The sequence below is a fragment of the Drosophila arizonae genome, chromosome X, assembly GCF_054131065.1.
Source record: "Drosophila arizonae isolate 15081-1271.41 chromosome X, UAZ_ARI_1.0, whole genome shotgun sequence".
Taxonomy (NCBI): domain Eukaryota; kingdom Metazoa; phylum Arthropoda; class Insecta; order Diptera; family Drosophilidae; genus Drosophila; species Drosophila arizonae.
In genome coordinates, this window is record NC_142927.1 from 8175280 (window position 1) to 8199283 (window position 24004).

Here is a 24004-nt window from a genome sequence, read left to right on the forward strand (position 1 = left end):
TAAGTCCCAAAGTACCAAAACTTCAAGCTTTTTGTGCCCAACCAAATTTTCCCTGCCAAAGCAAAGGAACTATCTGAAAGCTTTCGTTTAGCTTTTTGTTGGGACAACTTTACAGAACGGACTTAACAGTGACTATTATGACTTTGCTTAACAGAACGTACTTAAGATTGACTGTTAACTCTGACTTTGACCAACAAAAGTGTTAGCTGTGTGCTTAACAGCGCTTGACTGAGCTTTTAGAGCTTTTAGATTGTTTAGCTCACACTGAAATTGAATTAGGTTAACAGAGTTTTTCATGTGTACATTATTAATTTTGTATATCATTTAAATTTAACATTTTTCAAAGAAAAGGTTTTCCAGTTCGAGCTTACTATAAATCAGAAAAATTAGAGCTATTGTTGATAATTCTAATTTGAGAATGCAAATTGCTCTTTAATATAATCTCCTAAAATATCATACTTTAGTTTCGGACTTCGGACATAATTTATTTATATGGGAACATAAAAATAGCTGAATATAAAATATAATTACATTTATATTGTATAATTACAAATATATTGTAAATTAATTTTATTGCAAATATTTTTTTTTATATTAATTTTTTATTTTTTTTATTTTTATTTTTAATATGTGCAGTTCAATGAGTTTTTATACGATTTCACAAATTAATAATAATTCCTTTCTCTTCCTCTTCTTCAGATTATATCATCAGCGATAATCTACGCACTGTGGAGCAGCAATTGAAGCCAATTTCTCCAGGCGATTCCCAGGGGTAAGTTTCACTTTTATTTATTTAATCCAATACTAATTACTCGGCTTTTAAGTAGGCTACGTCTATTAGTTAGGTATTATATTTGAAATAGGCATTTAACATACTTTAGCTATATGAATTATGTATATGAATTATACAAACTTAGTTTATATATAATTAAGTCTAAGGCCAACTAACCAGCATGGCCAAGCAACCGTGCAAAGCCGCATAATGCTTCTCCACTGTATTTAAATATATGGAGCCAACACCCACGCTGTGCTCTGTTGTGTGGCTTTTGAATGTTAAGTCGCTGTTAAGAGTGGAAAATCTGTTTGGCTGCGATACCTGAGAGTTGACATAATTCCCTCCACTGACCACAAAACTTGGCAAAAGATTTCTCTGAACTGTGAGGTGTGCGAAGCTGAGAGCAACAACGAACTTCAAATACTCTATAATACACATAACTAAATATACGTAAATAGTATTGTTTGATTTACCCTGTTAGCTATGATTTAAGCTCACATTACATGAGCTTAAAGCATAGATTACATAAAATTTACTCTGGGGATGCATAAATAATGAAAAAGACTTCGAATCAACTTATTTATATAGATCAACATTATAATATGCCAAGACAGACTTTTTGATTTTTTATGTTAAACATTTTTATTTACAGATTCTTTAATTATATCCCAATTATATCTTAATCGGTTGATTAACAAGATTTTTACCAAGCCAAAGCTTACTGGAGATGAAAACCTGGGAATCTAAATAAACGTTTCTTTATGTAGTTTTTTATTTTTATATATTTTTAGATTGTCTTATTTTTAAAATCAATTGTGCAAATCGAATTGATTTTCCATTTGTAAATATCTCAAATGCTTGATTGTTAATTTTTTTGTTAAATATAAAATAAATATAAAATATAAATATTTCATATTGTTTGGAAAATACCCTGTAAATTAATTTTAAAATAATAAATGCACTGATTCGATTAGCTTGGATGTAAGCAACTGTTCCCACTCTTGAGATTTTATTTATACAAACAAACAGTATATATTTATGATATTTGAGTATAAAAAATAACTCCTTACTTACAAACTGTAATGAACTACCAAAAGCTGTTCCCATGCCTGAAGGCTATATACAAAAACTGTTCGCACTGTTCCCGACAAAGCTTTGTTGCCATTAAGATAAATGAGAAGACTACAAAACTAAAAACTACAAAAAATTACATAGACCTTAGACAAACTTAAATATAGAAATCTCAACTATAAAACTTTACATAAATCTTAGACAAACTTAAGTAGATAAATCTCTTCTCTGTGTTTATGCTTCTAATCATGATACAAAAAAAAAAATTGTTCCCACTTTTGAATTTTAAGTATGGTTGCCTTTGATAAGCTGTGTACACTTAAAACTGTTCCCAAAAACTGTTCCCATTGCCAAAGTTTTCAGAAACTATTTTCCTAGGCGCTCCCTTTCGACTGACTGCTTTCTTTTTTCTCACCTCACTGTACACTCTTCAGCTCATATTTATAATACCCTGTATATACAGGGTATTATCAATATGAAAGCAAACCTCAATGCTAGGACAAAGGCAAAAGAAGTTGAAGTTCTTACAGAGAGAGACAGAGAGAGAGAGAGAGAGGGAGAGAGAGATGAGGGAGTTTTGGTATAGCTAACAGGCGCTCGGTCTTCTAGTTGCCAAACCGCCTTCTAGCGAATGTGACGCTCAACAACAACAACAACAAGTAAAAGAAGAAGTAACGGAGACAGTTGCAGCTGAGCTACAATAACAAAGTAAAGCGAGGCTCATGTTAACGGCAATTAAATCCGCAAATGGTTTCGCATTGGCAGCAAAAGCAGCCACTTGGACGCCCACACAGACAGAGAGAGAGAGAGAGAGAGAGAGATAGAGAGGGAGAGAGAGAGAGAGAGAGAGAGTGAGTGTGTGCATATGTATTTATATGTATGTGTATATGTGAGTCTGTGCTTGCTGTTTGTATTTGTGTTTATTCGCATCTCCATTGTAATCCTTTGGGCAGCGCACACACACACACACACACATAAGAAGAGCGAGAGAGAGAGAGAGAGAGAGAGAGAGTAAGAGTGAGAGATAGAGCGAGCCGAAAAACCGCAGCGACCCAAAAACTTCAAAATGGAGGAACGTGGAATGACGTAGCCAGCTGCTGCTCCTCCTGCTAGTCGAGCTACTCCTGCCACTGTGTCCCTGCTGCTCCTGCCAGCAACCTATTCCTTCTGCTGGCAGAAGATGTCCGTAGCATTTTGTGGTTTTGTAAGCGGCTTTCGCTTCGCATTTTGTTTGCGCTTCCGCACACATCGGTCACAGCGAAACTGCGGCCTCCGCCTCCACCTCCTGCGCTTTGCCTACTGCTGCTGCTGCTGCCACCTGCTGCGTCGTTTACATGTGTTGCGCTGCAAGCATAATTAAAGAACTCACTTGCAGATTACGTGGTTTTATAGGTGCCCTTCACGGCCCCAGTCTCCTAAAGCATCGTGCTGCATAGGTATATCTGCGTCTGCTGCTCCTGCTGCTCCTGCTATCTGTGTGTTGTCGTATCCTGTGACTCCATTCACTTACTTTGCTTACTCAAAGGCTTAACGTAAACGTTTCGCAGTTGCACAATTTTCAACGTCAATGCCGCTAATGTACGGCTAATGATTGTTTGGCCACAGGCGACGGGGCGTGGCAGTTGAGAGTCCAGCGCCCAGGAATAAACTCTGAAGATAAAGGCAACAAGATTATACATCTGGTTAAGCAAGTCCATGTTTGAGTACATCCAATTATAGTACTCAACGGTGTGCATATATCTATGCTCCTGTCAAATCTAACTAGCGGTTTAACGTGAGCTGCCCCTACTCTCCGATTACTCATTCATTAAAGTGAATGAAGGTATATTAGATTTTTGCAATGACTTTCCGATAATTTCAGCTATTGCGGGTTGAGACAGAAATTTGGAATTATATTCGTATGTTCTCTCATTTCAAAGAGCGTATAAAGTTTATCTACAAGGGAGTGACAAATAGGAAAGTACTCTTTTTGATAGCATAGAAGTCCTACGTGAAGAGAAGTAACACGATATATATGGGTAACCTCAAGAGAGGTGACAGCAAGAAACATACAATTGTATATTCGATGTTGATCTTCCCTATTAATACCCCAGAAATAATATTTACGTCTCTTTTGAGGCCTCTCATATAAAAAATACCCTGTAATTTTCACTTCTCTTGAACGTAAGGTTGAAAACCTTCTAGATACCTTACCCTAAACTCGCTTTACAGATGGATTTTATCTTACCTAAATGCTTGTCAGTGAATTTATCGTGCTGTTAGGTAGAGGAAACCCATAAAAGTCATTGACAGATCGATTGAAATTGAAATAATGCTCGAGACGAATATCATCAATGCCGTTAGAAAAGAAATTACCCGCAACAAATCTATATTTGCTACCCATCTATAGAAGTATAAGAAATGTTTACACTGGTCTAGCCTATGTGGATCAAAAGATATCTCTCTCGGAACTAGTTCAATTGAATGTGAAGGCAAATTTAAGTAGGTCGAGTCAAGGAGCTGTCTCTGAATGTCGAGAAATGTCTGGGCAATTAAGACTATATAAATCAATAGATATGGGAACAACATGCACACAAGACAATTTCTGCGCACATCTGCCCGGAACTAGTTCAATTGAGTGTTTACCGAAATCTAAGTCAGAGGCAGAGTCAATGAACTATTACAGAATGTTGGGGAATGTCTGGTCAAGGCAGAGCTATCAACTTGAATCGTTGCAGGTGCCACAGCTGAACGTCAGCCAAGCAGGGGTCGCTGGGCCTTGGGCAGGATGTGTTAAGGACATGCCTAAGATTTCGATTGACAGCGCTGCTAAAACTGAGCACACAGCTTCAAATGAGTTGATGTTGCTGTTGTTGTTGTTGTTGTTGTTGTTGTTGTTGTTGTTGTTGTTGTTGTTGTTGTTGTTGTTGTTGTTGCTTATCCTGCCGGCCGTGTCGCTGACAGTCGTCAGGCGCAGCTACTTAGATGGACATAAAATTATGATTACAGCAAAATACCACATGTCACATGATATGAAGCACAATCATAGCCAAAGAGATAGATATATGTGCATACATACATATATATGTATATCTGTATATGCTATGCTATATATATCTACAATATTCGCTAGTCGGAAATGGGCAAACGGCGCTAAGAGCCAACCGCATGCAGTCAATAACCGAGCCTCAGACTAACGACTAACGACCATCGTCATGGATTACGCCAAAAGGAATATAGAAAAGACGCAAAGGCCGGATACGCTCGACGAACAGTTATGCTGCAGAGCTGAGGCTGCGCTGCGAAAAATGAAATATTTTTGTGTAAAAGTATGAAAATTATATGGATCTCTATTAAGGATATGTGTTGAGTATATTAAAAAAAACTCTAAATATGGGAAAAAACGAGAGAGAGGGAGGGAGAAAGAGAGAGAGAACGATTATAGACTATACTTACCAAATTTGCTGTCTCCAACTCCAGCAATCATCGAGTTCACATAGATAGTTGAGCACAATTAGTCTTATATAACTGGTATATTATAATGCTACAATCAAAACAAGCTACACATATCCAATTATATTTTTCCAGCTCTAATATCTATTGAGTTCACTTGGATAGTTGTGAATAGAACCAACAAGTTAACTTGGATTCCTGACCATATTTAGTTAGAAGAAAAGTTTTCATATATCAACTTTCCATAAGGGATGTAAAATTGTGTATGTATTATAATACATAGAGAACCTTATATAAGGCAAATATATCTATGCCTAATATAGATTTCAGCATCTACCCGACCTTATTGAAAAACCCTATATATCTACATAGAGAGATATACAGATTTTTTCTCCCTATAAATGGAGAGCATTGTATGAGCCATATATCTACGTCTACATCTATATCCACATAGATAAATGTATAAATATTTTCTCTCTGCACAAATAGAGAGTCTTACATGGGGCATATCTTCATGCCTATAGCTGCATCTACATAGAGATAAACTAAAGTAAAACATTTTTCAATTAGATAAACAAAATACAGTTAGTAAAAAATAGCACGCAAAGTTTTCCAATGCAGCCACATCATGTGCTCAGTCCAAGCTACCCGCTCGGCCGCCTCTGCTCCGTCTACGGGGTATTTAAAGTATAACAAAAATGAAAGAGCGCAAAAGATACGTAAAGTAATTCATTACAATAAGCTCACGAATATGCCATAAAAATCGCGTGCGCTCGCCTCCAAAAAGGACATTCACAGTGGTCGAGAGTGAGAGAGAGAGAGAGATATAGTGGCGGGTAGAGTGTGAGCGAGACAGCATATGGAACGTGGACAGACAGAGAAGCATCTGTGTTGGAAAGTGATGTCGTTGTTGGTGGCATATCCAATTGCCACAAGACGAGGTCACGATGATACGAAACCAGCTCACTCAATGGCTGTTAATACACTACGACTGCAGGCTGGCCAGACGAGGATGAGACAGACAGGCAGACAGAGGGAGAGGGAGAGGAAGAGAGAGAGAGAGAGAGAGAGAGAGAGAGAGGAGACACTGTAAGTTGGTTGCATATGTAACTCTAAGTACGAATACTTATGTATCTAACTATATTACATTTCTATGAACATGTCAGCGTTGCTTTTCGCGTTAGTTTTTCCCTCTGTCTCACTCTCTCTCTCTCTATCTCTCTCTGTCTGTCTCTCTCTCGATCTCTGGCTTGATTGAAAGCCTTGCACTCGAAGCATGAAATTGGCAATTCGAATCGTTTTAGCTGTAAACTTTCGTGCCTTATAGAGCAGCCAGTGCAATTGTTATTGTCCTGCCTCTCGCATCTGAAATTGAGGGTTAGCTGCCTGGGCTTAGCTCTCTATATATACATATACATATATATAATATGTATATACATATAAATATGTGACCTAGGCTGTGGCATTAATAATACATTTCACTGGATTACATCAAGGCTTTCGAGCTGCCATTTATTTTGTCGCCGTCACGATAAACGACGGCCAAATGTTGTTGTGGTGGGGGAAGTGGGGAAGTGGGGGTGAGGCCGAAGTCTGAAGGGCATCGAGAGGTTTGCAAAACTTAAATGGATCATTCATGTGGCTGGCGGCTCACTTGACAGAACAGCTGTCAGCTTGTTCAATTCAATTGTCACTTACAACACTCAGCGAACTGCGAAATGTCAGTTATAAGATTTTTGCATTTTCAATTGCTTTCATTCAACCTCTTTCAAGTTCAACTAATGCCTCTACTACGTTTAGTCGAGTTTTCACATTTTATTGGAGTAATTGAATCGTTTCATATCCATTGTTTGGGCAGCATTCAATTCCTTTTCAATCGTTCAATTCAATTGTCACAACACTCAGCGAACTGCGAAATGTCAGCTATAAGATTTTTGCATTTTCAATTGCCTTCATTCAACCTCTTTCAAGTTCAACTAATGCCCCTACTACGTTTAGTCGAGTTTTCACATTTTATTAGAGTAATTGAATCGTTTCATATCCATTGCTTGGACAGCATTCAATTCGGTTTCAGTATAGGCTCAATTTATATTCAATTTCTAAATTTATTAGCTATTATTTTTAGTATGCATTCAACATTTGCTAATTTTAATTCAATTTTCGTTTGTATTTAGTTTATTATAATTTTTTTACTATTCTATTTTTTTTTTTTTTTTTAATTATTTAGTTAGTTTAATATGTAAATCCATATATATTATTGCATGTACCGAAGCTCAACCATTTTCATTCATTTCACTTTCAATGTTTTCACCTTTCAATTAGCTGATTTTGTTGGCCCTAATTTGTTAATCCATCACAATATTTAGACGCCGCACTTTTCAACAGCTTTCAATCAATCTGGGGAGAAGAGCTGTGCGATTTCAATTCAATCTTAATTCAGCTTTCCATTCAATTCAAACAACTTTTAGCGTTGATTTATGTCGCCTCCCTCCACCCCCCCCCCCCCCCCCCCCATTTGCTTTTCCCCTCACTTTTCATATGATGTTCAGGGTCAATATTTTAACGTATTTCAACGTCAACAAATGTTGATTTCATTGGCAGCTCGTTAAGCGTTGGAGTTTTTTTCTTCTTTTTTTTTTTAAGTTGGCCCCGGTGACGCCCCCCGCCTTCGTCGCCGCCCCCGCTGCCGCATCTTTTGCGAGTTTTCCTTTTCGAGTTGTTTTTCTTGAGGAAGATGCACGCTGACAGCTGAAGACGTATGATGGAAATTAATAAAACAAGCGTAAACACTTAAAAGGCGCTCCGGCTCCGGCTCCGGCTCTGGCTCCGACTCAATCGATTCCACGCGATTGACTCTTAGCTGACCCCAACACCCGCCGCTCCCGCGCCCACCAATCCGGCCTATAAGCGGCAGGCACAGTGAGGCAAAAAAAAAAAGTAATTGAAAACAATCATTAAGAAAGGGCTGAAAGAAAAAACGTACTGAAAAACTTAGGTACAGCGCCCTCTCCCTCTCTTTCTATGTGTATCACTTAATTATAACTGTACACACGCACACACACATCTCTATATTTCGTTCTTTGTTTCGGGCATTTCGATATTTGTATTATTTCTTTTCGTACACCTTTGGCAGCTGCTGCTGCGACCTCGCTGTGGGATATGCGGCACAGACAGCGACGCTTCAGTGTTTACTTTTTCACTTCATTAAAGGAGTTGCTTGCTGAGTTCGCTCTTAGCCGACGTTTCTCGTATACCCTGTAATAGTCAGTGCTTGTGGGCATATACAGTACTGCCTGTGCTGCAGTCTCTGAATGTCTATTTCAGGCTAACTTCGTTGAGCTGACCTCAGAGAACTCGGCGATGGCTATGGGTAAAGCCATGAAATTTGGTATGCGGACTTACTTCGGCTTTACTTATGGAAATATATTCCGAATTTGGATTACTTTCATATGGATCTGCAGTTATGAACTAATTTTTATTGTATATGATTAATTATTTAAAAAGTTTTTATTTATATCAGTTATTCAACTCGTCTGATTCTATCCGTACTTCCTATAAATGCAAGGAACTAACAACTGGCTTATGCTAGCGCAATGGAATTTCAATATGAAAGTCATATGAACCCAAGGAACTAAGAACTGACTCATTCTAGTACTATAAAATTTGATATATTGGCTAATATGGGCTTTATATGCATGTATATGTATAATTGCTGTTTGAGCTTTCTCATGCATCTAAAGAGTCTGAAGAGGTCAAATCTAAAGAATCAAAAGCCTTAAGCTGATTTAATTAAAACATATTGTATGCAAAATATAATATAATATAGAGTAAGTATATATGTGTATGCAGGGTATATTTGAGTTGGCGTCTCTTAAAGAGTTTCTTCTACAAACAGGGTAGCAGTCAGTCGTTCAGTCTGCTTTATCTTCCTCTTCGTCTTCTCGCTTCTTGAGCTGTTATTACCGCACAACCACGAGAGTCGTAGGAGTTGTACAACATATTCAGAGAATGGCGCGACGTCCCACTGTGATGGGTCTCGAGACACGAACCACGGAACCGCAAAGCTGAGACCTAAAAACTGAAGAATGAGAGGGAGACAGAGAGTAGAAGAGAGAGAGAGAGAGAGAGACAGAAAGAGAGAGCGAGAGAGATTGAGTAACCCTGCCATATTATTTATTTCTTTATTAATTATTGTTTTGATACCTCTTTCGCCCACTCTCCCTTTCTCTCTCCATCTTGTACTACCTATCCATCTATATAAGATTTCTGTCTCTTGGGTAACTTGATTTGCATATCTAGAGGCAGAGCAGGGGATTCCTTCATTTGTACTCGCAATTAGCTCATGTTGGACTTCTTTCACTCATCTGATATTCCCTTAATTTCGCTTAATTATCTTCAATTGTTTAATAGCCGTCTGATTTGGCTTAATTACACTTTACAAATCGCCAAATTAGCCGGCGGCAATTGAAGTTGAATTCGCAACGGTTGAAAGCTACATAACTGTATTTATATAATTGACGCGCTGCAGTTTCAGTGGATTGAATCGACTGATTGGATTGAACTTCAAGCTGAACTCTGTCTCATTCGATGCTGCATTTGCTGCTTCATCATCAGCCAATGCAAAGTTGATAACGGATTGAAACAGGTTGAAGAGCTCTTCAGAGCTAAACGCATCGAATGGCATTATTTACAGGCTAATTAGTTCAATTGAACTTTTGTCAAACTATAGAAAAGATATTTGATTGAGAATTGAATTGAATTGAATTGAATGGATGTGATATATAATTGCATTATATAAATGAAATTGAACGTGAATTGAGACCAAAGCAAATAGTTTTCAATTTCAATTAGATATCAATCACATTGGTGATTTCTTAGAATTTCTATACATATATCCTTACTACCGAATACTATAGATAAATATTAGATAGAATAAAAAGAAAACTCTCGAAGAGTTCCCTAGATGACTTAATTCATACTTACTGGAATTATTGATTGGAGCAGTAGAATAAATGGAGATCGAATGCACTTTTCAAATAGATCAATTTCGTTTAATTGTGTATTATACACAGGCACACAAACAAATGCGCCCACACACACACACACACACACACACACACACACACATACAGATCGCAAAGAGCGAGGCTTACCTTCGCTAGCTTATAAATCATATCATATCATATCATTTTACCAGCAGCAACAACAACAACAACAATGCGGGCCCACGCAGCAAATAGCTCAACAAAGTAACAGAGAGTGAGCGAGAGCGAGAGAGAACAGCATGAGGAAGAGGGCAGAGGCAGAAGACAATGAAGAATAACAGTCTCAGGCCTCGGACCTCAAGTGGCGCTCAAAGCCGGCGCTCAAGTGTGCACACACACACAAACACATGTGCGTGAGCTATACAAATGATGAGAGCATAACCGATTGGGAGAGCGAGCGAGCAGCAACTACAGCAACAACCACATGGCTGGCCAACCATCGCTCATGTGAAACTCATAAATTCACGCCGCGGCAGACAACGGCGTCGTCAGCGACGACGACGCAATTAATCTGCCTGCTGCCTTGCCTGCGCCGGCCTGCGCAGTCGCCGTCGTGTGCGCCTTCGCCTTCGCAGTTGCCGTCGCTGTATGCCTTTTGCGCCAGCGCAGCTGTTGACAACGTCGCTGTCGCCGCCCGCTGCGCCCGTTGATTGACCTTATTATTTTCTCTGTGCGTGTCAATGCGTGTGTGTATGCGTGCATGAGAAATGTGCCCAAAATGTGTTGTAACTGTTTATCGATGAGGGACACAACAACTGCAGTTTGGCACTTGGTGGCTGCTCAAAACAGCAAGAGCAAGAGTGAGAGGGACAGCGAGCGGGGAATTGGCTTTTGCGGTTATGCCGAGGTGTCATATTACGTCTTGAGTTGGGTTGGTTGCGACGGCAGCGCAGCTTGCGAAAGCCGCTGCTCCGCTGACGCTTGCGCCGTCTGTCATTTATAAGACTTGAAGAGCGCATTTATCAATTATAAGAAGCTGCATTTAGCATGATTAAGGGATGGTATAACTTGGCGAAGCCGATATATATCGTATTGATACTTAGGCAATTGCTATAGATGCAAATATTTACAAAATAAATCTATAAATTTAAAAATTATTGTCTATATGAGTTTATTGCTAAAAACTAAAGCAAAAAATATCGATAAATTTAGCAATTCTATACATAGAATATAATTGTTAAAGTTCTTTTTGCCAACAACTTAGATTCCACAGAAATCCTTCAACAAGTTGTTTCCGAAATTTCGCAACATTAGCCAAGTTCACAACCCGCGAGGCGCACTCTCCTGTAGCCCGTATAAGAGTTTCAGGCTGCCATAAAAACTGTGCTACGACCAGTTATCGGCCGCTGCTCTTAAAGGCGCAACTAAGAGAATATAACAGAAAAGTTACATACAAATTGTTGTTGCGTATAAACAAAAATATTGGCTATAATTTTATAAAAACTCTTGTCCAATTGGGATAAGAAAAAAATGGCTAAAAATTGAAGAAGCAAATTCAATAAACAAATAATTATTTTCATATGAATTTAAATAATATAGGTCTTTTAGCTAATAAATTGGTCTTGTTCGATATGTAAACAAGTTTATATAATTTTTTTTGTTCAATGAAAAATTGTGTTGCATATTTTTTTGTGAACGAAAAATGGCGTAAATTGTTGTAAAAATTGATTGGATGGCAATTAATGTGAACAAACTGTTATACACGAATAATGCGACGCAGTAAACAACATGGAACAGCTGTTCGGCTTTAGCGGCAGCAGCGCAACAACAGAAACCTGTGGCGGCTAACAGGAGCGCTATCCTGTAAACTGTAAACACGCTCAGCGCGCGTATAACAGTCACGTGGCTCAGCTGAGAGCAACAGACTGAGAGCCAGATAGAAAGAGAAAGATTGAGAGCGAGCTAGAGAGCAACCGCTCTAAAGTAACAGAGCGCATTTAAGCTGTTTGTTTATGTTACTGTTAGCATTTACTTTAGACAACAAATGCAATTTGTCAATTGCGGAGCTGCGGATGTTTGAAGAAGAATAAAAATTAAAAAATAGATAACGGAAAAATGTATAAATATAGTAATATATTATGCATATTAAATTCGAATTAAGTATTTTTTTATGTATATATTTTTATATGTATATAATCTTTAATATTTAATATTTTATCATCAACATTACACATTTTTACTTAATTTTTTTTTTTTTTAATTTAAAATTCATTTATTTTGCATTGTTTGCCAATTTGCTTGACTAGTTGAGAGGCGCTGACCGGTGCTTAACAGTCGCTGTCGCCGTCGCTGTTAAGCAGCAGCATCAATGTAATCTATTGGGCCGCTTACAGAGGCTGTGAGAGCCACCCGCATGTTTTACATCTTTGTGTGAGAGCGCCGCACTATAGCATATGCAGTTGCGCTCTCTTGCTCTTTCGCTGTTGTGCGCTCACGTGCTAAACGGGCTGTCAGACAGGCAGGCAGGCAGGCAGGCAATAACAGCAGCAGCAACAGCAATAGCAGCCAGCAGCAGCAGGCAGCAAGCAGCAGGCAGCAGCAGCAGCCATCGTGACGGGTACGCATTTAGTTCTGTGCGATTCATTGAAGCGTTTGGACACGTTGTCGGTGCGTGTGTCCCCGTTAATCAGCGCCAACCGATTTCGTTCTCGTCTCTCACTGTGTGAGCGCGCTCGCGTGTGTGTGTGTGCAGGCGTATATTTTGCTTTGCACTTCTGAGTGTGTGTTTGTATGTGTGAGCGCTCGTGTAACGCGCCTTACAGCAGCCCAAAACCAAGCAAATACAGTTACAGTAAAAGCAACAACAACTGCACATAAATATTATCGCATTTGATTTGTGCATCTTTTGTTTTACGGCTATTCGGGCATACGCTCTATTTATTGTATTTGTTCGTTATTATTATTTTTTTTTTTGCCAATTTTTTTCAAGTGCAAATTGTAACAGCAATAACAAGTACGTAAAAAGACTTGCAAAAATCGAGAGTGAGCGGTAAAGTACCGCTAGAGTGTTACGCGTGGAATACTAACGACAACAACAATAACAACAGCAGCAACAGCAGGAGAAGGAGAAGGAGACAAAGCAGAAGCAACAACAATAATAACAGTTGCTGCAGCAGCTGCGGCTGTTGGTTGATTTTTTGTTGTTGTTGTTGTTCCTCTTCTGCTCCGTATATTGGATATTTCAAGAGACGAGCAGCAGCAGCAGCAAAAGAAGCTGCAGAAATAGAAGAAGTTGTCCAAGAAGTGGAATCAGCAGGAAACCATTTTACAAGTGCAGCGACAGCGACAGCGGCAGCGACGTCGACGTCCAAAGAAAAAACACAACAATTGCCAAAAGGAAGCAACAAATGTAGGTCAAATACTGTTATTAAACATTTTCAAAATCAACCCAAAATTAAATGGGATACATTTTGACTAAAAACAAATATTATTTTTGGCAACTTTGTGCGCCGTTTCCCCTTTGCGCCTTCACGTTTCACATGCGATTCATTAAACAAAAAGTTAAATTGCATATTAAATATATATTGTAAATAGAACAAGTTGAGAATATTATGACATGACAATATAAAATAACATATGTTATTATAGTGCTGATTTATTTGTGTTATATTAGTTATCTGTTTCCAAAAACTATTTTGAGATTTTACATAAAATAATACAAGCTATAAAAAATAAATTATATAATATTAATTGATAAGACAAAACTCGAGAGTGAAATATATATAATATTTTTCAATATTAGAAAATCTAGTCTCATGAATATACAATAATAAATTGATATGCCGATTTTAGTCTCAAAACATGAATAAAACAGGAAAGCTATTTCATTCATGTTTTGAGACTAAAATCGGCATACAAATTTATTAAATAAAACTATCAGAAATAGATACATTTTGCTTTTTTAATGAAACTCATCATTCTATTTTGCACAAAACAAATTTAATAAAAAATTTTTAAGGCATTTTAGAAGATTTAGATCTCCGGCATAGTTTCGATAGGATTTAAATAATGATAAAATATAAATAATAATAAAAACTAATTGCAAGTTGCAGATAAAAATATTGAAATAAACAAATTAAATTCAACTACAAAAATCTAGCTGATAATAATATTAATATAAACAAATTAATTAATTTTACTTGGTATTAAAATAAATAAACCATTAAAAGTAACAGGTTCATTCAAATATTTGGCATGAGAATTTAAATAACTAAAGGAAATAAAAGAAAAAAAATTTAACGATTTTGCATTAAAAAAAAAAATAAAAATAAAAAAAAACAGAAAAACTAAACTACATTTTTATTTAAAATTAATCAATTTAATTCAATTTTAAAAAATATATATTTTTTTAAACACTAAAAAAATTAAACAACTGTTTTTAGTCATACACACAAAAAAGCTTGAATGCAAAATTTAATAACAATTGAAAAAAAGTACTACAAATAAGTTAAATAGTAACTTCATTTAAACTTTACATTCAAAAAGTGAAAAACGCGAGTATATGAATTTAAATTTAAATTTTGATTTGTATATTAGTTGAAGTCTTCATGATATTCAATTTACTAAAATATATTTACTAAAAAATCAAATGACCAAAAAATGGACCAAAATATTTGATTGAACTAATAACAAGGTTATCTTCATATGTTTAATTTTATATTAATTGGAACTAGTTAATAAATAAATAATTAAATTTCATACACGCAGATAAACTATGAAATTACACAAAATTAATTTGTCTAAAACAAACTTTTCCAACTCAAAACTCCAGAAGACCCATCAAAATTGTTTTAATTGAAACTCAAAAAGCTATTCAAATATTTTCACTAATTAATTTGTTGAAATGAGTAGCAAAAACAAATAAAACAAATAAATATAAATCAAGAATATATATTTAAGTAAACATATACATATACATATGTATTAAGTATCTTACATAAAGATGAGTCGAGACGTTTTTGATATATTTTGTTTATCTTTGCGTTGCTCTTTCCTTATGCTCGCTCGCTTGGCGGCATGCGAGTATATTGGCTTTGTGTGAATTGTTCCTGAATTGTGAAATATTTGGTATATAATATCAAAAGTAAGAAATGTAATTGCAGTTGACTAGATGATATCTATTTTCTATTTTCTATTTAGTTCATTTTCATCATCTTCATCTTTAAAATATATATCAGATATTTCTTTTATTATTTATACCAAAGAGCACCTGCTATTGGTCTTGACATGAATTGGTAAAAAGGGTATATTGGCTTTGTGCATAGTTCTAGAAATATACATCCATATATCCACTACGATCTGCGATGCTCTGCAAACAGTCCCCAAGAAGTTTGCTTTAGTTTCCCCATTGGCAAATTGGACGAGTATTTTGCAGTCAGTTGGACTCATTTGCAATAATTTTAATTATTATTGTTTCTTTGCCTTCTTCATGTGCCTTGCACAGGTTGTTTATTGCTGATTCTGCTGTTGTTGTTGCTTCTGTCTGATGTTCGATTTTGTGTCTTTTGATGGGACCGTAAATCCAGCCGACGGCAATTCGCAAAGCGAACTCTTCGCATATTCCAGAATAAATAAATACGCAATCCGAGCAGCTGGCAAATGGCAAATCGTAGTTCCACAATTTTAATGGAACTGCGAGCATGAAGAAAATAAATCTTGCACTTTTCGCAATTTGGCAAAATATGGCAAATAAATAAAAATCAAATTGAAATGAAAATGAAAATATATTTGAATATGCAAGCATTTTTGGCACAAATACGAATACGAATATGAATATGAATTTTAATATGAATATGAATATGAATATATATCTGTAGCAGTTCAATGAATTAATGGATTTGTGATTTATAGTTTTAAGCAAATGCTTTAAATGTGGCTGCAATGAGTGAGTGTTGGAAAACGATGAAAGGCGACAGGCGACGGGTCAAAGTGCTTGAGCAAAATTGCAATGGCATAAAAGTAACTAAAAGTTATATATCTATATGATATCGTGTTTGTAATTAAATTTAAATCACAAAAAAAAATCATATCATATCAGAATCCACAATTTTTACCTTTATTAAGAAATTAAAAAACTGAAAGCCTTTGCCAAAAAAGTTTAACTAACAGAAATGTTGCTTAGAATCTTCAAATATCTAGCTACAAATTAAATTATATAAAAAACACAAAAAATCATAGTAAATACAATTTTGAAAATCTATTATTTCACAATAAATAAATATTCTTATAATTAATTATCAAAAAGCACTTATAGTATATATAAATAATGCCCATATAATAAAGCAAAATTAATAATAAATTTTATTGATTGCTTCGCATGCAGCGCAGTAAATTCACGTGTGATATCAAAGGCTTTTCCAATTGAGTAGATTTTCCATTTCACATATGCTAGCTGTGATAAGGGTAGAGATTTTCATTTTGGCTTTTCATTTGATTAGATGCTTAAGTGATGCCAAACTGCAAGAAGAATATGAACAAGGAGTAGAGGAAGAAGAAGAATACCAAGTTTAAGATGAATGTATTTTTAAGAGAAAATTATGCTTAGCGAAGTGAAGTGAAAAACTTGAAAAGTCTTTGAAGAAGTCTTCAGTTATAAAGGTGTATAGGCAGAGAAAGACAGAGAGAGAGAAGGAGAGAAAAATAGAGAGACAGGGAGAAAAAAATGTAATATTTATTAAATGATATAAAACAATAATATTATTTTGATTTTTAATATCATTATATTTTATATAAATTTATAATCCAAATATAAAATCTAAATCTTAAGAAATCTTAGCTTTTCAACACGAAAAAATATAATATATATATTTATATATATGTATATTATACAGTATTATATAGTAATCATTACTGAATGCATCTTTACAGATTCCACAGATTCCTTCAGAGTGATTCGATTACAGTAAAGACTTTTCTTTTTGCTGCACTCTAATGTTTATATATATATATTTTTAGTACTTAATTCATATGTTCTGCTTCTTTCCACAAGCTGTTTGCTTATGCCGTTTAAAGCTGTTGCCATCATCCATATCCCATCCACGAATTTGATTGATTATAATATTTTGCTTCGGCACCGGCTCCGGCTTCGGCCCATGAGTGGAAGGCGTGGCCGTAGCCCCGCAAAAATTAGCTCAAATTTCGCACAGCTGTTGGCGAGTATTTTGTACAGATATTATTATTATTATTATTATTTTATACATACATACATATGTATACTTATTTTTTTTCTGCTGCTTCTTCTCATGGTGGTTCCTTTGCGCCGTTGCCACATTTCAGCGAAGGTCTCCCGTTGAAAATCAAAGACTTTTTTTTTGCTGCCTTTTGCCGTCAGCTTTGTCCTGATGCGCAAATCCTCAGCGGCGCGAACATCATTATCGGCATTAACTTGATTATCAAGCGCCGCAAATGTGGCGCACAGCTGTTGGCTGTTGAACAACAGCAGCGAAAAGCAGCAAAAGATATTGTATCTGTATCTGTATCTGATGGATGCAAGCGGCCAAGCAGAGGCATCTTCAGTTACCTGTTACCTGAATGCTAGAGCTCAGCCAGCTCTATTGTAGCTGCATCTTTATTTGTATGTGTAGCTGTAGCTGTATCTGCATCTCTGCTGCATCTGCAAATGTATCTGTATCTGTATCTGTGCCGCTTTGTATCCTGTGTTGCAAGTGCTGCAAATTAGTGCAACAGAAATGTCAAAAAGACTGCCGCTTGGCAGCAAGGTGTTGGCAGCGCTGACTGACAGCTCTCTCTCTCTCCCCCTCCCGCTCTCTCCCAGTATCTCTTTCTATCCCGCTCGCTCTGAGTGTGTATCCGTAAGATACACTTGCAAATTGTTATAGTTATAGATACAAAACCAAAATAGCTAGCGCAGGCAGACAACAGCAGTACCAGCAGCCGCATCAGCCACTTGAGATGATTTATGATGCCAGGCAGTACACACACACACACACACACACACATACATACACACCATTGGTGCAGACAGGCAGCATCAGCGTCTAAAATAACAAGCCGAAAGAGCAGTTAGCTATAGGGCTAAACCGCAGCTTCTAATACACTTTGTATGGAGGCGAACCTGATTAAAAGCTAAGAAAGCTTAACTTGCTTGAGCAGAATTTGTGAATCAAGCCAAGTCCAGTTTGAATTCGTATTCAATTTTATTTGCATGAAAGCACTGAATAGGCTAAGCTGTTGATCTTATCAGATCTTATGCGCCCAGTTTGATAACATTCAAGGATTTAGACTTAAAAGGCAATTTTATGAATTTTAATTAGTTCAGCTTCATATATTCATGTGAACTCTTTTTACACAAAAAACTGTTTTTATCTTTATATTCATACTCATTTATATTCACATTAAAATAAATATGTAACATTAATATGTATTTTTATATTCACACTTCTATTCATATTCATCCATATTCATTCATTCACATTCATATTCATATTCACATTCACATTCATTTTCATACTCATATTTATATTTACATTCACATTCATTTTCATATTCATATTCATATTCGTATTCATTTTCATATTCACATTCACATTCACATTAATTTTCATATTCATATTCATATTCGTATTCATTTTCACATTCACAATCATATCCATATTCATATCAAAATTAGCTAATCTATGTTTGCTTTGTCGTTTGTAGTGAGTGATTACTGTATTTACATGAGATTACAGCATCTCTCTCAAAGCCTAAAGACTTTTTGCATTAGAGCAGTCGACTCAGAAAAAGGCAAAGGAAAAGGCTCAGCCATTGATAGCAGCAGTCAGCGCGATTTGAGTGTCTTACAGCCCATATTTCTCGCTCGCTCCCTTTCTCACTCTCTGCCTATCTGTCTCGTTTTCTCTCTCTCTCTCTCTCTTGAATGATTGTGCAAAAGAGGCAAAGTTCTGAGCCTGAGACATGGAATGTGCGCGCCTTTACAGAGGTGTGAAGGCAGGTAGGCGAGGTGAGGCGAGGGGTGCGAAACCGCTTGGGCCCAGGCAAAACCTTGAATTGAAAAATTCCAAAAACAAAACACGCAACAACAACAACAACAACAACAACAGTGCACAGCGCACAGGCAACAGCGACAATGATGCGGCTAAAACGAAAATTGAAGGTAAAAAGAAGCATTGCCAATGCGCCGTCCAGAGCTCAGAGCTGAGGCACTTGGCCGAAACACTTGGCCCACAGGTATAGACACAGACACAGACACAGACTCCTGCTGCTGTAGCTCTGCTCTAGTCTCCCCAGTGCTGCTGCTGCCGCTGCTGCTGCCTCTGCTGCTGCCATGGCCTGCGTCATTACCGTCATGCCTTGTCATAGACAACATCGTTTATTTTCCAGCTACAGCTACTCCGACCGTCCCGTTCGTCCGCCCTCTCGCCTTGTCGCTCACTTGGCCAGTTTTTCCATTTGGCACCTCTTCGCTCTGTGTCTGTGAATCAGCACAACTGTTACACACACATACACATACACATGCATACACACACACACACACAGACAGAGCTAGGAAAACACTTGACTGATTTTTCGCTGTTTCGTTATTGTTGTTGATTTTGCGCCTCTGCTGAACTGAACTGAACTAAACTGAAGCTGGCCGACATTTTGCACGGCATCTTCATGCTTATCACTCTTCTTCCTTCTCCTCTTCTTCTACTTCTTCACTTCAATATGTAGCTGTTTCCTCTAGTATTTATGCGTAATATACATGAAAAATAAAATAAGCAAAATTTCTCTAGCTAAAATCAAATTTTAATTACATTTATTATGCATTTTATCTTCGTCTTCACATTTGCAATTTCTGAACCGTTTTTGTCTTTTTATTTATCTTTGATTTTCACATTTAATTAAATAACAACTTTTGCTTCTTCTTCTTCTTCGGCTTTTTGCATTTGTATCATAAATATTGATGGAAAGACAAATTGCTTGAGTTATTTACAAAAAAACAAAAAAAAAAAAAAAAAAAAAAAAACAAAAAAAAAATGTGGAGCGTAAAGTGCATTTAATCAACACTTTTGTAATTTGAAACAATAAGATGGAAAAACATGGATATTTTCGATATTTTGCCACAAAGGAAATTGAAAATTGAAGACAATTTCCCAGTTAAGAAATTATCATATGTGAATCGTGATTGCAAGCAGCATGCCGCATGCCAATTGACAAGATTCGATTGCCATACATACAAATGAGACAACACACACACACACACATTCACATACACGGACACACTCGTGGATAAACCAAATCTAAAATATGCTAAAGATTTTTGGGTATTTTCTTATTTGGATGACAAATGTAAATAGAAACAAAAACCAAAGTATAGAAATTTAAATAGAAAATCAATTGCGTGTTGCACCATAAAATGAATTAGAGCAAACAAAATAAGTGAGAGAGAGAGAGAGAGAGAGAGAGAGAGTTGGCTAGAAAGAGAGGCAGCGAACGGAAGAGACGATACATAAATATTTTTAATGTTGGCGGTTTAAGGGGAAAACATCATGGAAAACCCATTTGAATTTCATGCGAAAAGTAATTGAAGAAACTATTAACTGATATGGGAGATGGAACTCAAAAGATATCAAAGAAAATGCAATAAAGAGAAGAGGATGCAATAAGTATGTAGAAATAGGTGAGGTGAGAGAGGCATAGATATGTATGTATATATGTATATATAAGAGATATGTGCATAGGTAGATAAATGGAGATAAATAGACAAAGCGATATGCATGATTATAGAGTGAGAGGGAAAGAGAGAGAGATTATATATTTGTATAAACGAATAAAGAAAGATAGACATGAGAGAGAGAGAGAGAGAGAGAGAGAGAGAGGAGAGAAGAGGAAAGAGAGAGAGAGAGAGAGAAGAGGAAAGAGAGAGAGAGAGAAGAGGAAAGAGAGAGAGAGAGAGTATCCGAACATTAGTATAGATATACGGATTGGGAGATGAAAATTGGGGAAATTGGGAGAAAACGAGGCAAAGGATGAGAAAGACTGGCATACATAGACTGAGAGAAAAGATAAAATTAAGAAGGAAAGAGAACTAAATTGGAAGAAAGAGAAGATGTAAGAGATTGGAGTAAAAGACTAAGAAGCGAGAATGGAGTGAGATGTACATATATGAGATATATATGTTTTATATAAGCTTGGATAATATAGTAAAGCTCATATTATGAGCTATGTGTATATGATATACTATAACATTTAAGTATATCATATACATATAACTACTCATAATATACTATATATATTTTATATCATATGCATATATCTCAAATTATAAGTTCTACTATATTATTCACTCCTATATAAAGCATAAAGATTTCTCGCCTATTCTCTTGGCCATATTTCCGGCCATTACTGTGAGAGATTCTTGGGAATCGAAATCATTTTGGTTGCTCGCAGTACAAAAAACAAAAATCTTTAAAGCAATCAATTTAAGAGCAAACGCAAGAGGCCGTAGAAGAAGAAGAGGACGATGAAGTGGAGAAAGAAGAAACCAAGTGTTGCCCAAACTTGTTGAGAATTTGAAGGCGGCAAAAGAGCAGCAGCAGCAGCAGCAGCAGCAGCAGGAGCAGCAAGAGCAGTAAAAGCAGTAAAAGCAGCAAAGCAAATGAAAATGAAATGGAAAATGTTAAGAAAAACCACGCAGAAAATCACAAAAACGTAAAATTGAGGCTAATTTGCGGGCGTGCCAGAGGGTGGGGCATTAAGCATTTAAAACACACAACCGAGCCGAGGCCAGGTGAGGTGGAGCGGCCCAGGTGGGGCGATGCATGACAGCTGCACAGGTGGCAAGCTGCTGCTGCTGTTGCTGTTGCTGCTGCCAAAGGATGCCAAGAGAGAAAAGAAAGTGCCGCACTCCAGGAGTCAAGTGGCTGTGGTTGCAAAAATATTTGCCACACACACACACACACACACACGCACGCACTTGCACACGCACACTCGTTTAGTGAGTACATGTGCCTGCCTGGCCCTGCTCGCCCTACCTCCACATCTCCATCTCCCTCTCTACCTCTCTCTCTCTTTCTCTGAGTCTCTGTCTGTGCGCATCTGTGCAGCTTAAGACGTCGCCTTGCAACTGCAGCTAAAAGCAGCTTAATTAAATTTTACGTCGAGGCAACCTGCAGTCATGCCACGCCCCCACCTCTTTCACTCTGTTAAGCGCCCCTGGCGCCAGAAAAGCAAAAAAAAATGTGGAAAACAAAAACGAAATGGAAACTGGAGCAGACTGCAACAGCAGCAACAGCAACAGCAACAGCAGCAGCAGATTTAAAGGCTGACAGCTACTGCAAACCAAAACTCATTTAATGCCAGGCCACGAATTGTTTTCAGCTGCAACAACAGCAACAGCAAAAGCAACATTAACAGCAACAGCAACAGCAACAGCAGCAACAACAACTTCTTGTGCCACACGATTTGGTTGCATCCACAGCAGCTTTAAGGCATGGCATCTATTTGCAGTGCTTTTGGCTGGCTCTCAACGTTAAGTGTCAGCCAATGCGCGTGTGCTGCTAATGAGTGTGTTTCAACTACGCACACACCAACACACAAACACACACACACACACTCTCGCACTACTTATCTAATCTGTGACAAAGTTGCGCACACGAAATGCATTTAACAACATTTTTTTTTCTTTTTTTTTTTTTGTTTTTCCTGTAGCTCATCCATGTTCAGCTCTTTCCATCTTTAGATAATTAACTATAGGTTGACTTGAGTTGAGTTTGGGTGTCATTTGCTTAGCTGCTTGCTACAGCTGCACCATGCTGAGCTAGTTGAACTGGCTCTCTCTAAGAACTCTGAATAACTTTGAATATCTGCTTTAGGTTTTTGCTTGTACTTCAAGCTAAGTTTTCAATAGAACTTAAGTTTTCAATAGACAAGTGAAAGAGAGTGGTGAAAAAAAGAGAGAGAGAGCGAGAGGGACAGAGAGAGAGAGAGAGAGAGAGAGAGAGAGAGAGCGGATTCTAATGTATTTTGTAAATTATATTATATATATATATATATATATATATATATATATATATATATTTTTTTTTTTTTTTTAATTTTTATTCCGTCTTCTATGGACTCTTTCTTTGAAATAAATCTCATTTTTTATAAGTATACCCTATGAGTTTTCGCTTCAATTATGAACATCAATCTAAACCTTACCATACCATACCGAATAAATCCATTTATTCTCACCTTCGTCAATATGGGCTACATTTTATACCATCCATGTTCACTTGCTTTCAGACATTCTATTCCTAAGTTGTCCATTGTCCTCCGGAATACGTTTTCGTATACATATATACTAATTAGATTCAACTTGTTGAGCTAGAGTTTATTTAGTACTTCATATTTGTCTATCCTTTACTCTACCTATCTCTATCTTTCCTTATATACTCCACTTCAAGTCTTGCTTAAGCCTAGCTCAATTATTATCTATATTTTTCCTTATATTCTATACCTCAATTTTAGCTTAAGTCTAGCTCAATGTTTATTTTTATCTTTCATTATAAACCCTAGCTCAAGTCTAGCTCAAATCATCTTTTTTTTCAGCTCTAACTCAACTCTACCTTAACTCTAGCCCACATCTATCTCTCTCATGATAACTCATCTTTAACATATTGCAAGCTATTCTCTTAGTTTAGTTCTTTAGTAATAGAATCTTTAAAATTCCATCTCGATTCTCCAATCTGCCTCT

General features: G+C 36.8%; 1 protein-coding gene across 9 annotated transcripts in view; it reads left to right on the plus strand.

The window, feature by feature from the left end:
• Positions 1-24004, plus strand: part of Ten-a (Teneurin-a transmembrane protein) — a 308074-nt gene that overhangs the window by 109056 nt on the left and 175014 nt on the right. For 7 of the 9 annotated variants that reach the window (XM_089474227.1, XM_089474225.1, XM_089474232.1 and 4 more), the window contains one exon: positions 700-772. In XM_089474227.1, coding sequence (XP_089330353.1) covers positions 700-772 — 73 coding nt within the window. Of the gene's footprint in view, positions 1-699; positions 773-12887; positions 13673-24004 lie in introns of those variants that run through there. The other 2 variants (XM_089474233.1, XM_089474234.1) reach the window with 2 other exon arrangements.